Below are 18,139 nucleotides of genomic sequence, written 5' to 3' on the forward strand. Positions count from 1 at the left end.
AAGCTCCACTATATTCTTGGAGACACATTACATACACTGTATAATGAGCTACTATTTCAGGCTGGCGTTCGGTTTCTCTGTTATTTACAATGCTCATTATTTTAGACAAAGATGTAAAATAAGAAACCCTGTAGTGTTTTATTGGTCATTGCACGTGCACCTCTCGGCCATGACAACAACAAAAAAACTAGAAGAATAGTCAATTAGTCAAACAAGTAGGCTAATATCACCACATGACTAGGTATCAACAATAGACCTTGATCTTGAAAATTCATAATGAATAATTCTATCATAATTATCTTTGTTTTAATATTCGCCGCGGTATTGCTTGGTGCACAAGACTAATCACTTCGTGATTGTAGTCACGATTAACTAATCACAGCTACATACCAATAATTAATACAGCCACCAACATCACATCTGATTGAGGCTGATAATTAAATACATAATTTGGTGGATGATAAACTAATATTATGTTTATGTGGTCTGCTTCAGACAACCCCCAAGCCTCCATCACCATGTCCACTGTTACCACCGGACAATTCATGCCGTGCGTGTCCTAACAAAACGCACCGGTACTGCTATAAGGGAGAATGCGTTACTCCAGATCGCTGCCCCTGTGTTTATAATGGAACAATTTACGAGGTGATGTAGAAACGTTTGATTTTGACAATGATTAAAACGGTAGCCTACATTTTCATAAGATGTATGAACATCCTACTTATAGAATTACGTAATAAAAGTTTAATAATAAAAGTGTAATAATAGAATTACGTAGCCTAATAATAAAAGTCAAAGTTGCAGAGAAAAGAAGTAACAATTAAAACTTGTCTCAAACTAAGTTCCTTTTCCTTAGATGAATTTTATTCAGTAGTTTAGGTTGCGTACTTAGCCTACGCAGGTAAATTAATTAAAGTAGCCTAAGTTATGTCAATCAAACAAAGCTTACAAAGTTGTCTTCACTTTATCAGCAAAGCATTTTACTAATTACAGGAACGAAAAATGTGGGTGACAACAGATTGCAAATACTGTTCTTGTTTCGCTGGTAACTATACGTGTTCTCCATATCCCTGTAACGTGACCAGTGAAGCTGATTGTGAACGACACTCAACATACGTGAATAAAAGTGGAGAATGCTGCGGTACTTGTGAATGTCAATGTGAAGATGGATATGTCCCTTGTGCGGAAGACATCTGCGGTTGTATTCCGAAATCACAGTTGTGTGACGGCCGCAAGAACTGTGCGAATGGGTCAGACGAATGGAACTGCAACAGAACAACCACAGTGTCACCATCCAGTAGAGCAACAACTGTTGTAACAATCCCATTGACAACACAGCCTACAACAACCATCACTATTGCGTCACTTTCAACAACTCCGATACCAACAACATTCTCAACAACACCCACAAGTTCAGGTACAATATTCTGTAAAGAAAGGCTGCAAATGCAGCACGTTTGGTGATTTTAAAAAAGTGTAATAAGTAGGCTAATCTGTAGAATGGGTTCCAGAATCTTTTTTCTAGTTTGTTTTTAAAAATTCTTGGATGACTTTAGTCGTCGCGAAAGTAAAGAAAATCCAACTCAACCACACAAAACACAAACCAAACTTCCCTTCAAACGTTGGCAGGCAGAAGATCTCAAGTTTAAATTATTTTGCAATAATTTTGAATCGAATTTACAACCCGATATCTTGCTGAAACAGAACAATATCATTTAGCTTTGGCTTTTCTTACAAGTATCATCCCGTCAAATGACAATGATATTTGTGAGAAGGTCTTACACAACTAAGCAAACTTTCAAGAAACTAGAAATCGTGTAGGTTGCTGTCTTTACAAAATGACATAATTTGTTTTTAATGTTTACTACTACTAGAACGACCACTCCATTACCTGGTTGCATGTATGAGAGGTCGTATTTCCCGCCTAGTGGCATTAGAAGATACGAGAAGGTAATTGCGCATTCTTCAAAAACTGTTAAATATACAGGGTTACAAAGAACTCTTGCTTCCCCGGAAGTACGATTCCGATCACTATTTCATCAGTTTTATTTGCTTCTGTTAGGTTTGGTAAACGCCAGTCTTGTTGTATTATGGAATGGAGGTTTAGCAGATGCAGTCCAAGCCTTTGTATTGTATTTTTATTTTATTGTATTTGTAGCCTATTTGCATTGTACAATAACAATAACAACAATAATAATAATAATAATGAGGATAATAATATTAAGCAGCCCTCCAGTGAAAACTGTGACACGCGATTGAGATGGGCACCCCAACACTGTCTGCAAATTCTTGCTTGCATGGCAAAAACAACAATACAAAGGCTTGGACTAGTAGTATGTAAATGTAAGATCGAAGTTGTAAATGTAGTGACGCTAAGTAGTGACGCTAGATTTTGCACAGATTTTGTTGCTAGTATTTTGCACAGATTTTTGTTGCTGCTCGATTATTTTGTTGCTGGTAGCTAAATTGCATAGATAAAAGTGTGAACGGTGTGTCGTCACACCAACGCGACAGCGTAAAGCTGTCAAGGAAGTAATTTATTTCAGGAGTATTTACATACATAACCTACACAGAATTACATATATCGCTTGGTAAGAAATGATGATCCAATATTCCTTATAATTGATTTTGCGCTGATATAACGTGGTGAAAAATGAATCTTCCCTAGCAAAAAAATTGATTTTGCACAGATTTTTGTTGCTGGTATTTTGCACAGATTTTTGTTGCTGCTCGATTATTTTGTTGCTGGTAGCTAAATTGCATAGACAAAAGTGTGAACGGCGTGACGTCACACCAACGCGTAAAGCTGTCAAGGAAATAATTTATTTTAGGTACCTGCACTTGCGACTTCCCACTAAGTTGCACTTCAGATGTTGCTGTGGTTAGACAAAAGTGTGAACGGCGTGATGTCACACCGACGCGACAGCGTAAAGCTGTCAAGGAAATAATTTAATTTAGGTGTACTTACATACACAAGATTCACTTACTTAACCTACACAGATTTACATTGCTAAACCTGATTGCAGAACCTTTTTCTACTCTGGTGTTTGTATATATAACACGAAAGGAGTACTAATGTTCTAAATTATAGAAATGTCTTGTCGCGAGCTTAAAAGTAAAAGATTTGGCGTTTGATGAGAGGGGGTGATGATCTACAAAAGAGGTACCTCCGTCAACACTTGGCGTTCTTCCGTCAAGACTTCAACCCGAATGATAGTGAGGATAATGATGATGAAGATAGTGGATATGAATCCGACCGCCGAAGATGTGTTATCCCTCTCAATAGCTCAACCCCTAAAGGTGTTTTTGAAAGGTTCGACCTATCTGATCGCGAGGGAAACATTCCACTTCTACACACGCTTTGTGATCCCCTCTTAGCCCCTTCTCCAATATTTGATGTGGAGGAGAGCGATGAAGAAGCGGATTCAATGCTTCTTCAAGAAAAAACCGTCGAAGTCCCCCTTCAAACCACTGATGAGTGGGACTCTAGGAGATGTGAGCATCGAGGGTGCGACGCCCAATATCTCTGTGAGATTTCTGATTCATTTGAGGAGGTTGAAACACCATCTCAATCCTCACCTGATTTGTTTAGTGATGAATTTTGGAGCGTTAATAAATCGTGTAAATAAATATTATTCCGTCGGTGTTGTTTTTCTGTATAATCGAAATATACCACACAAAAATTGTAAACAGTTTGTTTTATTGGACTGCATAAGCGAAGAAATCGTAAGCGAAGTTACACAGCAATTAAATCTTTTTTATTGATCCAAGTGTTGAATTCAGGTGGATAACCTAACCATTTCACTTGTACTTGTTTATTCCTTCCTCGTTTTCGTTTTCCGACAATAGCTTCAATTAGATACTCAGCTGACGCAAACCTTATCTCCAACCTGAAATTCGGAACCTTTAAGGGGTCGTTGCTTTCCATATAGAACCTGCCAAACTTCTTCCTGATTTTCCTTATTAACCGAGGCAAGAGTCCGTTTAATTGAGCGATGATAACTGTGATTGTAGCTCCACAACAAATCATTCAAGACATCGATGTAGGTTAGAGTATTTTTCGCCGTGAAGTATCTCCACATCTATGTTTTTAACGTTCTGTTGAATCTTTCTACAATGCTAGCTTTAGTCTCATTTCTTGTTGTGAAAAAATGTATGTTGTTCTCTTTTAGAAAAGCTTGAAATAGGCGATTGGTGAACTCTTTTCCTTCATCGGTTTGCAGACTTTCGCATTTTCGATCTTGGATGATGTGAGAGAAAGCTTCTATTAGGCTCCTTCCAGTTTTATCTTTCAAAGAGACAGCAAAGGCGTACTTTGAAAGCACATCACCTGAAATAAATTATTTCCTTGACAGCTTTGCGCGTTGGTGTGACGACACACCGTTCACACTTTTGTCTATGCAATTTAGCTACCAGCAACAAACTAATCGAGCAGCAACAAAATCATGGAGCAGCAACAAAAATCTGTGCAAAATACTAGCAACAAAAATCTGTGCAAAATCTAGCGTCACTACTTAGCGTCACTACATTTACAACTTCTATCTTACATTTACTTACTACTTGGACTGCATCTGCTAAACCTCCATCATACAACAAGACTGGAGTTTACTAAACCTAACTAAATAAAACTGCTAAAATAGAGATCGGAATCGTTTAAACTTCTGGGGAAGCAAGAGTTCTTTGTAACCCTACATTTTTAACAGTTTTTGAAGAATGGAGCAATTACCTTCTCGTATCTTCTAATGCCACCAGGCGGGAAATACGAACGCTCATACATGCAACCAAGTAATGGCGTAGTCGTTCCAGTAGTAGTAGACAATAAAAACAAATTATGTCATTTTGTAAAGACAGTAGCCTACACGATTTCTAATTTGTTGAAAGTTTGATTGTTTATGGAAGATTTTCCCACAAATATCATTATCATTTGGCGGGATGATACAATACTTGTAAGAAAAGCCAAAGCTTAATGATATTGTTCTGTTTCAGCGGATATTGGGTTGTGAATTTGATTCAAAATTATTGCAAAATAATTTAAACTTGAAAATACTGTACAACAGAAACATTCTTTTTCTTTCAAAGTGCAATACTTTGCTTTGCGATATCACTGAGCCCAGTTGTAAACCTTACCACAGCGTTTCCGTCACCAAACCGATTGGTGCTTGTTGCGATGAGTTTATTTTACGAGGGCACTGAAAACTTAATAACAATTGTTAGGCTACAAGTGAAAATAAAAATATCAGTAACCTCTCAAGAACATGTAGTTTGCTATCAAGTCAAGTGGCTTATATTGTAGTTAACTTTTTAAATCAAATTTTTTTTAACTCAAATGAAATGAGTATATCACATATAATATATGCAGCCTAACGCTGTAAATGTTGCTTGATTTTTGCATATCCCTTGTGCCTGCATTTCGTTTTGATGTTATTTACTTGTCAGGTCTTTTCTGCATTCCGTTCTGCAAAGCAAAAATAGGAAAAGTAGAGAGTGTGCTGCACGATCAAAGCAATAAAGCACTGTCTTCCAACACAGCATGATTGTATCACTTTTGTTTAACAGCTTGTAACACTTCAACGTGCCCGCCCGCGGTAATTTGCAACGAGCCCCACCAAGTAATTCGACAAGGAAATTCAACGCCTTGCTGTGGCAGAGAGGAATCTTGCGAATGTGTTTGTCCAGCACTACCTACATGTGGTTTGGTAAGATTAAGTCAACTGCGTCAAAAGCTTCTACAAGTATGCAAAACTCAGTGGTGTAGCTAGGGAATGTGCCGGAATGTGCCGCCCGGGGCGGATTCAGATTTTGCCGCCCCTTCAAGAAAAAGCATGTGAAAATGAAATGCGTTTTTTTATCAGATTTATAATCAAAATCAAAAATCGTAGTCTGAATGTGCCACACCTGGACGTGTCCCCCTAGCTACGCCACTGGCAAAACTACCAGGAATAACCTATCAAGGCTTTGTCAGTCCGAGGATAAAGATTCAAAACCAACAAACTGAGCAAAAGCATGTTGCAATAGAATCCGCCTAACTTATCCGAAAGAGAATTGAAAACAAAACGTCGAGTTAGGCAGGCGAAATGGCGAGTTAAGCAAACTCGTAAATTTTCCATTCAAATAACGCAAGTCATGCATATTTGCATAGGTTTTGTTTATAAGCAGACGGTAGCCATCTACGCTGTATAAAACGACTTTGCGAAAGGTAGTAGTTTACAATTCACTTGCGAAAGGTTGTTAGTTTACAATCCACGGTGAGATTGGCTTCACATAAACAAGGTATATGTGTCGCGCATATTGCTTATTGATTACAGAAATAAGTTAAAATTCATTCATTTATAGATTCATTGACGCTTTTTTTATTTCTGACTTTCAAAGCACCAAAAAAACAAGATCACTTGCCATATCATTGCAAGGATTCTGGAAAAAAGGTAGAAGCGACAAAACGAGAAGCACTTGTTTGAAAGTGAAATGATTTACTAAAAACAAGTAGGCTATGTCAATAATACTTGCATTTTATACCCAGGGCCATTCTCTTGTCGAAGGTGGCAAAAACGGAACTTGCAACTGTACAGCGTACAAATGTGTGCAGGACAAATGCGTCTACAACGACACTGAATATAAGGTAGTATTGCAAAGAAGTTTATCAAAGATCAATACAAGCAAAACCTTGAGCTGCTGGTTCTTGAATAAAAAAGTTCTGTAGGCTATACTTACAGTAGAATCTCTGTAGCGTTAGTGTATGCAGCAAATTATAGTAATGTTGCAGTAGGCCTAGCTGCCAGAAGAATTTGTATCCGACCAATCAAACACATAAAAAAATGTCGCGTGAATGGTAAAGGGCTTGTACTCCGCCACTCCTGTACAGGATTTAACATTTTTAAATTGGAGGTGTACGTAAAATAACCTGAACTGTAGAGCAATTGCCTTCTTACTGTAGTATCGTTCTTCTTAGTTTAGTGCCAGAATAAACAGTTCTTACCTCTTTCTTCTACGCAGGTTTCAATAAATTGGGTAGACGTAGCCTACTTAGGCTACTGAAGTAAAAGTGGCCAAAAGAATGGAACTGGCTAACCTGAAAACCTTTACGTTTCATCCACTGATGCTTGATGTCAAGTACAGCACTAACGTTAACCATAGCATGCATCTTAACTGTTTTGTTGATCAGATCGGTGATGAAGTGAATAACGGTTCTTGCAATACTGGCACGTGCATTTCATACTCCGGTATTGTGACACTGGCCTGGACAAAACATATTTGCACGGATATTCCAAAAGACTGTCCTCCCGAGCATATTTTTCGTAAGTCTTGAAACGGTTTCAAAATTTCAAATTGACATTATAGGCTACTTTCAATCGGTTTAGACATTGTAAGTCATCGGACCAACGCAAATTGATGCTTTTACAATCTCATTCCAACTGAATCAATTTACATAGTGAGACAAAGCTTACAGGGAATCAAACTTTGCTCTTTCAAGTTACTTGCACAGTAATAGAGAGCAGTAGAACTGGCGCATTTTGAATAAAAACACTTAAAAGACTTGTTTGAAACGATTTAGTTTGGTTTTGTATCCGAACAATCGAAAAGTTCATTCTATCAATCTCGGTAGGCGAAACTTTTTTTTCCCACGAACTTAGCCTACTGTTACTTCGCATAGAGTTTGTATTTATACCGTGTGAATGCAAACGTTCTTCGTTGGCGTGTTCGGTTTAGTGGTTTCGTCTTTTGCCTTACATTCGTGAGGACATCGGTTCGACGCCCATCGAACCCAATTTTTTTTTACATCAATTTTGCGATGCACAAAAGCTTTTCATAAAAATTAAGGTTAGGGTTAATGGGTTAGAGTTAATTTTTAGAGTTAGGTTTAATTCTTAATTAATTCGGAAAATCTTACTTTTAGACTAGTGACCAGAATCAATTTCTTTTCTCAACCTTTTTAAACTTGACTAGACTAGGTGTATCTCCAGGCTACGTTTTTTTTTTCAAGTTCAATGTTTAGATTTGGACCTGGAGAGCTGAAAATCGGCTGCTGTGAGGGCGAAAATCGGTAAAAACGGTTACGCGCCGCGCGGTAACCAGTAATGGCTACACTTACAGAAATATGCAAATGAGACAGAAAGTTCGTGGGAAAAAAATTTCGCGACCGGGTCTGCGTCAGTGATTCAAAGCCTCTACAAGTGTACGAAATTGCCAGGATTAAGCCCTCAAAGAAGCTTTCCTACTCCGAGGATAATGTTTCAACCAACCAATCAACACAAGTAATTTCGTTTTGTCGTGGTCACGACCACCAATAAAATGCGCGAGAATTTCGAAACACAGAATGCGCCACTGATTCCAAAGTGAGCTGCATTGTATCATTTTCTTCAAAGGTTTACTAAAGCCCTGTCAATAAATATTATGCATGCTGAAGGAAATATAACAAAGCAAAACTTTGCCCTTTCCGCCCCGTTAGCATGCCCAAACATATAGTCCGGAAGAACAGCTCATACGACGAAGAAGAAGCTCAGTGGTTAAGCGCCCGACTCAAAATCATTCAGCGCTGGTTCAGTTTTTGGGGTGTGCGCTTGTGCAACGCATTTCAGGACTGCTTTCCATTTAGCGGCCCTTAGTAGATCGAATAATTTTCATGCAACAAAACTTCAACTACTATCGAAAACTTTACTTTGCCAATCTCGGTAACCGACCCTGCGTCAGTGGTTCAAAACCTGTACAAGTATGCAAAACTACCGGGATTAACCTACCAAGGCTTTGTCAGTCCGAGGATAAAGATTCAAAACCAGCCAATCCATTTTGTCACAATCTTGTTTGAAATCACTTCAACTTCAAATCCGTTTGTATCGAGCTTCCAGCTACCATAATAGATTAGCTGTTTTTTCTGTCGATAGGTTGTTCTAGTGTTTTTACTGTACTTCATGCCAAAATTTTCAAAATTGATTAAGTGCTTTCCTTATTATTATTATTTCTTGTAACAAACAGCTACAGAGGATGGCTGCTGCAGACAGTGCAACGCCCCGCTACGTGGATCGTGCGCGCCAAAGGAAGTCAAGGCAGAATATGTGATGTTTGATAATTGCACAAGTCTGAGCACAGTCGCATTGACACAGTGCGGTGGAAATTGCGAATCTTCGGAAAGGTTTGCATTGGTTTGCAATTTATATTTTGAGCTCCTATAAAATATTACGTGTCAACTTAGAAACACTTCGCGAGTAAACTTTCTTGCCATAACTTCAGTTCAGTTCAGTTTGTTTTTGTTTTGTTGGCGAAAAAAAAAAAAGAAAAAAAAAACATACAAAAACACAATAAACACAAATAACTCGCACAACAAGGATGGCAGCGAAAGACCAAAAGCTCATCAAAGTCAGCTGCCACCCAAACATTTAAAGAAAAGACCTAAAATTAAGAACATTAACACATATAGCACAATACCAGCACTTTACATAATACATTAACAGTGGAATAACACAGGGCACCAATGCAACATAAAAAAAAGAACTGTGCAGAGAAATAAGCAGATGATATGTTTCAGGAGTGATCATTGTACAAATTCTGAAAATAAATCAATAGTTTTTTTTCAAGTCTAAACCTTAAACCATTTGACCAGGTTAACACTCACAATAGTATTTCAAAAATTTTCTTAGTATAATTTATGTTGTGGAACCGGTTTTCTTCCTATAGGATTCATCAGCACAACTGGATCGAAACGAAAAAATTACAGAAGATTACTATCAGCACAACTAGCCCAAAAAAAACGCAAATTTACATGTTAAATAAATAAAAAAATAAAAGTCACTAAATGTCCAAAACCTTCATATCCTTGCTTTATTCTTTTTCATTTCTTTTTTTTCTTCATAGTATTGCTAAATATACCAAATACAGAAAATATTGCAACAATTTGATACGTTAACTTTCTTAAACTGTCCGTACAAGCAGCAGTAAAAAGTAGAATAATTGAGATGAATTTTACAAGTATGATTAAGAAATGCTTATGACGGTGCAATATGACAGAACCGGTTCCACAACATAAATTATACTAAGAAAATTTTTGAAATACTATTGTGAGTGTTAACCTGGTCAAATGGTTTAAGGTTTAGACTTGAAAAAAAACTATTGATTTATTTTCTTAATGATTGCTTTCTGTGTTAGGTTGATCGCCCATTTGAGGAAGTGTCATAGTACCTGATCACCTTTACCAGTTAGTTTTTCTCACTTTTGATGATTGTACAAATTCTTTAATAAACATTTATATTTAAATTTAAAAGCATTATAAGACTTTTCTTGTATTTCTTTTGGTAGCCTATTTGATTCCTTAGTTTCACTCCATTAAAACATAGCATCTTCTTACCAAAGTTTGACGTTACAGAAGGCAAATATAAATCATTCTTTTGGTTCTGACAGGTTTTATGAAGGTGAATTTCGTTTACAAAAATAAAGTTTAACTGAAGCAGTCCCAGCTAGTTAAGTTGTCATTTACTTTTACATCGCTTCAAAGTTGATTTACAAATGACTTCTTTTGTTGACTCAGAATTTAGATGGTATTTTGTAACATTGCAATAGAATATTTTCAACGGTTTTATTTTTTAATTTAAATCCTTATCGTTCTGTAAAAAACTTTTCTAACCGAGAAGTTATTACTTTGAAGCCTATTGAGCAGGTTATTCTTTGTACTTCAGCCAGTGGTGGATCCAGGGGGGGGGGGCGCAATTGGGACAATCGCGCTAAAACACAGAAAAGTAACTTCTATTCATGTTATATTTGCAAGGTCGAATTAATGCAGACCTACACATCATTGTGTTTTATTAAAATCGCCCCTTCCTACGACCACTTTCTGGACCCACTCCTGACTCCAGCCTATTAATTTTTCAACTTTTTAAATAAGAAACTTTTCAGAAGTTTATTTCTGACAGTTTGCCTGTTTGAACAAGCTTTGAATCACTGACACTGGACCGATCCCGGACGTTGACGATGTGAATTTTTACAGTTGTTAAAGTAATGTAGATTGTCAGTTATTTCATCCGCTAGGTGTCAATGAAGGAAGAGCTGCTCGACTGCAAACCCAGAGAATTGAACTGACAACGCTTGATTTTGACTTTTTTGTTTATCGAATCAGTGCGTATCAACCGATTTGCGGCGTCTAATATAGAGTGGGTGCATCACCAAAACTGCAGTTAAGAAGGAAGCATAAGCTGCCGAATGGGGCTTTGTGACATCATTATGAGTCACAATAGATGTTTTATGACGACAGTAGCAAAAAAGTATTGTGTAAATTTTTCAACTGGTGGTCTACGGTCGACTTGAACCACTGGTGGTCCACGTCCACTAGACTATAAGCTATCAAGTAGTTTGAAACAGTTATTAGCCTACATGCCTATTGCAATTTTAATTATTTTTTATTCTATTTCAGCTTTTCTTTCTCAGAATCAAAAATGATAAAGCAGTGTGCATGCTGTGCCCCAACAGATGTGAAAGAAATGTCTGTCACTCTACAGTGCGCTGGGGGTAAACAGATAACAAAGATGTACCAGAAAATCAAAGCCTGTGATTGCCAAAAGTCAAATTGTTAGCAACGGTCACGTGACTGGGTTAGGTTCAACATTGTGTTAAAACTTGAAACGTATTTTAAACGTTGACGCTTGGTTAGTATTTTGCAACCATACGATTTTTTTACTTTTAAAATAAGTTTTTTTTCAACGTTAGAGCAATTTTAACCCTCTGATTTACCTTAGAAAGAGTAAAACGATAAGAATATGACGTAAGACCAATTTTCCATCGTCGTGTTTTTTTATGGAATTTAATTCTAGCCGCTACTAATACTGATTATGACCATGATGATGTTGATGACGTTTCTGCTTTGAATTGACTCTGATATTGCCTTTCGTTTTTATTATTTTCGTAATTATGTGTGACTCACGGTAGAAGTAAAAGTATTTTACTTGTTGCTGTGTTAACTGTGCAAATATGATCGCAACTTTATGCAATGATTGCTATAAATAGTGCAATACTACTTTTAGCTGCAAAATGTTAGCACTAAACTTTGTTTAGTGCCTGCATGCCCATTGCAGTAATATTAGTCGCAGGAAAACAGCTGATAACCGTTTATGAACGCCAACACTTTGTACAAGGATTGAAGCGTTATATAAGCTACTCATATATTTCGCAAGAGCAAGCATGCACCCTTATTAGTCAAGCTTGTAATCCTTATCCTTGTGCTTTAAATTTAACGTACATCGATAGGTTATTCGTTGGTGTATCACAGCTCGCACATTATTACGAAAATAAACTTACCTTGCATACAATTGTCGTCAATTCTCCAAAGTGAAAAGACACAAGCGAAACTTATCTGTAATTGAATGCTAATTGCATTTTTTAAGTATTCTTATAGAAAAAAATGCTGTCATCTGACGTCTACGGGAATAACCCTCAGAACGTCCAAAAAAGCGTTGGCTAGACAACATCCGGAAAGATCTGCGGTCGGCAAACCTTGTCTCGGTCGATCCTCTGGACCGTGGCATGGAGAAATGCCATCAAACAGAGATGCATTCGCTTGCGTTTAACCCTCGTAATATACGGGTAACAGAAGACGTATCGTAGAGAGACTTACGGGGAAGAAAAACTTTGGTTTTTATCGTAGGCTAAGGGCCAAAGCCAAGCAACAATGGTAAAACAAGACGAACCCTATGCTAAAGCTCCACCCTTAATGAATTTCTACCATGAATTTAAAATCTAACACCAATTTGAATCTTTTAGACATTGTTTAAACGAGCGCTTTCTTTGCTGGGTACGTGTGTCATTGCCAAAAGCTTGTCATATCGAAGAAATAGCAGATTCTTTCAGAGGCAGGAGAGACTCCACATGGGTGTCTTACTACTAGAGCATGCAATCTGTTGTGAATGTAGTCTAAATGATCAGAATACCGACTTAATGTACCCACTTTTTCCAGTCTCATGGACCTTGATTTCAGATGCTTGATTGTAGATAAACTAAAAAAACAATTACGCTCTAAATGCATTTAAACTGATTGTGTTTCGTGTTCAGAGAAGATGTATGATTTGAATCGTAAACTTGTGCTTGCCGTCGAAAAAGTATAAGTGAAAGTATTTTTTTAAGACTACGCCGGTAATTGACTGGCTCGATAAACCGATGTTCGGACCATAAATTATGGAGTTTTGGTTATGTTTGATGATTAGGTCTTCCATTTTTGAATTAGTTTTAATGATGGGTCCATTTTCTTCTGTCCTGCAGCTTCACTCCCTTAAATGATTGGAGTGGCCTATCTCTTAATTTAGTACTGGGCTAACTTCTCATAAGAGATAGTTTCTGCCTACCTATTGCAACGTAGCCTACTTTCTGCTTATGCAAGCATTGCCAAAGAAATTCTAATGCTGCTTTGAAACTTATGCTAAACCATTAATTGTTTTGACGAACAATCTGTTCATGACACAAAATAACCAAAATTCTTAATATTAATGGCTTTGCGCAGCGCCGGATTAATTATAATAGCAGTTGCTACGGCTCCGCGCTTGGCGAGCATCACATTTTTTTGCAAAAAAATGTCGAACATGGCAAGTAACTTTTGACTTGCAAACTGGAATGGCATAGGTCCATAGGAGAACATTATAATAATTGTAGGAATAAATTACTAGTCCCAACGGTTTTTTGGAATAGCTTACTCGATTGCTTCCAGGCAACTCAAACCTCTCTTCAAGCAAAGCAGCAAAATCTCAACATTGCTTCAGCGTTGTGTGCCTCTTTGGCAGGATCTCTACAGACTTTCAGAGAACAATTCGTTAATTTGAGTCAGAGGCGCAGAAGCTGACTCAAGGGCCGGATTACCGATTTACCGACCAGCAAGCACAAGAAAAATTGTCCGAAATCGAAGGCGCGATGAGAAGGTAGGCAGCGGCCGTTCAATTCCAGATGCAATGGATAATAATCAATCACCTAAAGACAGATTCCGGATGGAAGTTTTCCTTGCAGTATTGGACAGCCTACCATCTGCGCTGGAGCAACGTCGCAAGGCATAGCCTACACCCAATTGAACACACGGTTTAGTTTTTTTGCAAAGTCTGCATGAACTAACACCTGCGTAGATCCAAGAAAGTGCTGACAGACTTCCAAGATTTGAAAGACGGATTGAAAGATGAACTACCTCAGCTTTCAGAATTCGTAAAACACATTGCTATTGATTGCTCCTCTCCAGAACTCAACTATTTCACTTTGGTTTAGAAAACAATATTGACATTACGTTTCCTAACATTGACAATTTGTTGCGCATTTATCTATGTATGATGGTAACTAATTATACTAGAGAGAAATCATTTTTAAAATTGAAGTTGATTAAAAACTATCTGCGAAACACGATGGGGCAAGAGCGGCTACACTATGTAACTCTTTTGAATATTGAAAATGACATTCTGAAGTCACTGAACTCATCTGAAATAATTGTCAAATTTGCAGAGATCAAAATGCGTCGAAAAGACCTTTGAATGATATTGTTGAAGTGTTATATTTCTTCTTGCAAATAAAACATTACACTAGACTTTTGTTATTTTTGTTGTTGTAGAATGTACAGTAGATCAAATCTATAAAATATTCAATTACTTCCTGGTCATTATTATCTGTACATCAAATCAATCTGCTACAGGTCCCGCACTTGGTTAATCCAGCACTGACTTTGCGACGTTGACTACTAAAAAAAAATTATGCAATAACTGAAGTGCACCAAGAATCTGGTAAAAATTTATTTCATTGCTTCATTGCCAGTAATCTCAGTGTAGCATATATAGCTTACACAATACGCAGAACATGAAGGCACACATGAATGACTTTTTACTACGATTTCACACTGTAGACAGATACGAAAATTGTCCAGCAGTTAAACTGATCTTGTCAAATTTTTAGGTACCAAAACAAAGCAATATTCTTTAACTGAAACACTAGGGTGTAAATTTATCATAAAATCTAGCATGAAACACAACATTAAAAGAGAGACAACACTGAGTATGTTCGAACAACCAGATTTGTAATAATCAAGAGACCTATATTTAAACAAGTTTAAGCAGGGCAAGCAGCAAGCGCAAAAACTGGGTGCACAGCATCTTGTAGTTCTGAGCATTCTCAAAATTAATGTTTGAAATTCGAAAATATGTCATGTATTTTTTTTGACTAGCCGACTTAGTGAGCAACAACTAAGGTAATTTTTCTTAATCAACGTGAGCCTTCCAAAGTAATCGTTCTGAAAGAACGATTTTACACAACAAAATAAATTATTCTTATAAATGGACATTTGGCACCTAATTTTAGTGTTAGAAAGCTTCTGTAGTGAAATGCAAAGATGTTAATTGTTTGTTTTTGGCTGCGGCAGCTTCTTGTTTAGCCACGTGCTTCATTAAGCTTTGTCTTCTTCTGGCATAAACTCCTCCTAGTACTCCAAGAGCGACGAGAACTATTCCCAGCACCACTCCAAGAACTATCATGGTAGAGTCCACTGAAACAAATGGTGCTTTTGTTGCAAGGCGTCGTGTGAATTATTAAGGTGTATTAATTTAAAAACTTCATAAAAAAAATAACAATAAATTGAAGACCTTGCTTATCACAGCAGGCTATGGTACACTTATTTGTTATCTGCAGGTCGCAGCTGCAGATGAGGTTTATTAACCAATCAGAAAGCAAGATTTAAATCAGCTGATTGCAATCATGTGACTCATACACGATAGACAGTAAGTTAAGTAAACGTTTTGCCGGGGAAGCATAGCCTAGCCGCCCTAGCGGTTTAACGGTTAGGGAAGTAGTTATTTCGACGACGTAGGTTCGTTTCCCACCGCTGCCATTAATCTTTTTTCTTTAATTACCAAAAAAAGTTTAAAGCAAGAATCAACTCTCTGGCTGAGTGCTAGAAGGGCCACAATGACTTCAGTAACCTGGTTGATAAGAACATAACGAAAAGTGTCCTGTGTTAAAATCTCTACCGGTCAAAGCACTGCATCTGCTGCAGCAACCTATAGATTACAAATACTCTCACCGTACATATTTTTGAAAACTTTAAAACATTGATGTAAAAATTAAAAACGTTCTCACGCTCAGTCAGTTTTAATTAAACTCAAAAAAATTGAGCAGATAACAGAGGTTCAGACCTTCCAAACAAAAGATCTCGAAAGAAACAATACAACTTCAAGGTATACAAAGTGTTTAGTGTTTTCTGCGTTCTTTGGCCCCCTGGAAAAGTTCTCGCCCGAAAAAGTTTTTCTAAGCAATATTTCGAACAAAAGTGGAAGATAGAAGTGAAAAGAAAGAAAGTCAGCCTCAGGTTCAATTTCAAGCATGTCATCGAATATCGTACCAAGACACTGCGGGTGTCTGTAATATGAGTGAAAGTGGCGTCCTTTTAAGCTGTGGACAGATGCTTACATCACACAACTGACGAATTAAATGACGCATTGAAATGACGTAGGCTACTCACAAACTGTAATTTCCAAAATTACCTGAGCTATCTTCACCAAACAAATTACTTTCAGACAGGTCATTGCTTTTTGACGTCACGTGGATAGGACCTTGAGAGATGATGTGGCCTGTGTGAGGGACAAAGTTTGGGTCGTATACTCCTTCTTGAGTTTGGACTTCTCTTTTTTTTCTAAAACCTCCTAATCCTCTGCAATCGATCTGGAAAAATTAACAAATGATGCAGAGTTGATGAGTTGAAACTTATATCGTACGCACACACACGCACACACACACACATAACCGCACGAACACACACAATTAAATGTTATTTTATTGCGGACCTGCCAGTTTTGTTTATTACTTTTTGGCATATTTAGGCTATAAAGAAGTTTCTTCCGTTTTTATTGAAATTTGTAATTGTGGTGTCTTATGAAATGTTTCTACTGACTTATTCCATCAGATTAAAACTATCTAATTGAATACATTTATACTTCAGTCAAATTTCAACCGTCAGGTATATCATCAACATTCGACAAACATCGCTACCAAGCTTTGTCGGTGAAATGCTATTATCACTAAATCATATTTCGTTACGAATATACGGCAAAAGATTTTTGAATAAACTTGGCAATAGATATAAGCAAATGTCAATTATTTGAGAAGTATTTTTCTCCACCAAGCTTGAGAAATAATTTCCTGCAAAGTATATAAAAACAACACAAAACCGCATAATCTAACACAGGGTTTCCCAAACTGTGGTCCATGGACCATTGGTGGTCTGCGACGACTGCACAAGTAGTCCGTGGCGATGTGACAAGAAAGTAAAAAGTCACACATATACGTTGTACAAGTACAGTACTTTCCCTGTCAAAGATAATTGCTGCAGTTCTTTACAACTTAAATGATTTCGAAAGGTTTTGCTATCCAGTAACGTAAATCTTACTTGTTGCACCTTCGTTACGGTTAAAAAGTTGTTTACGAAAAATTAGTGGTCCGTGGCCCAAAAAAAATCACAAATAGTGGTCCTTGGCTCAAAAAGGTTTGGGAAACCCTGAATTCTAACAAACCCCAACAAACAAAAAGATTGCAATTCAAGACTACGCAAGAGCTAAATGTAAACAAAGATGACGTATTTTTCACATTATTTCATCTATTCAACATTGCTTTGCGTTTTTGTAATGAAAAACTAGTCAAACCACTTTCATGGACAGCTACATTCAGGGCCGCGTGAGCACCATCTCGGGGCCCGCCCTCAAAAATATACTAGTGGGCCCTTATGTTTAGTGATTGTTTTTAAAAATAGGACCAAAAAGCGTTTAGGACCGCAAACTTTTCCAATGTGAAGAAAAATTTACATTCATCATTTTAGCAAAGAGTAGGCAACTTTTAAGATTTTCTAATAGTGAATAGGCCATGCCGACAATGCAGTAGAAAAGTAGAGGATCTAGAAAAAAGTTGGGGAAGGACCCAGGCGCGAATCTAAGAGTTTTTTTCGGGGGGGGCCAAAAAATTTGAAAATCAATTAAAAAGAAAGAAAAAGCTAAACAGATATGAACAATGATACTACGACTGTACGACATATACGATATGCTAGAAAATAGACATTAAAACAACCATTTTCATCAATTGTAATGCAGAGGGACTAATATCAGCTGTTTAGAAGCATATCAAACCATTTGATGCGGAAACATACAATTTTTCACAAAATTTC

At 37.2% G+C, this 18,139-nt stretch overlaps 2 protein-coding genes across 2 annotated transcripts in view; one reads left to right on the forward strand and one right to left on the reverse strand.

Moving 5' to 3' along the window:
- The window catches only part of LOC145768862 (uncharacterized), a 29,933-nt gene extending 17,666 nt beyond the window's left edge, over positions 1-12,267 (forward strand). The window contains exons 6-12 of the mRNA XM_082580468.1: positions 496-645; positions 994-1,417; positions 5,557-5,696; positions 6,518-6,616; positions 7,160-7,292; positions 8,968-9,124; positions 11,393-12,267. Of these exons, the coding sequence (XP_082436594.1) occupies positions 496-645; positions 994-1,417; positions 5,557-5,696; positions 6,518-6,616; positions 7,160-7,292; positions 8,968-9,124; positions 11,393-11,552 (1,263 nt within the window). The 3' untranslated portion in view covers positions 11,553-12,267. The remainder of the gene's footprint in view (positions 1-495; positions 646-993; positions 1,418-5,556; positions 5,697-6,517; positions 6,617-7,159; positions 7,293-8,967; positions 9,125-11,392) is intronic.
- Positions 12,268-14,713: 2,446 nt separating this feature from the next.
- Positions 14,714-18,139, reverse strand: part of LOC145768815 (pancreatic secretory granule membrane major glycoprotein GP2-like) — a 31,421-nt gene continuing 27,995 nt past the window's right edge. Inside the window, exons 10-11 of the mRNA XM_082580414.1 lie at positions 16,470-16,647; positions 14,714-15,475 (exon numbers count right to left, since the gene is read on the reverse strand). Coding sequence (XP_082436540.1) covers positions 15,294-15,475; positions 16,470-16,647 — 360 coding nt within the window. The 3' untranslated portion in view covers positions 14,714-15,293. The remainder of the gene's footprint in view (positions 15,476-16,469; positions 16,648-18,139) is intronic.

This window comes from Aplidium turbinatum, chromosome 4 (genome assembly GCF_918807975.1).
Source record: "Aplidium turbinatum chromosome 4, kaAplTurb1.1, whole genome shotgun sequence".
NCBI classification, from domain to species: Eukaryota; Metazoa; Chordata; class Ascidiacea; order Aplousobranchia; family Polyclinidae; genus Aplidium; species Aplidium turbinatum.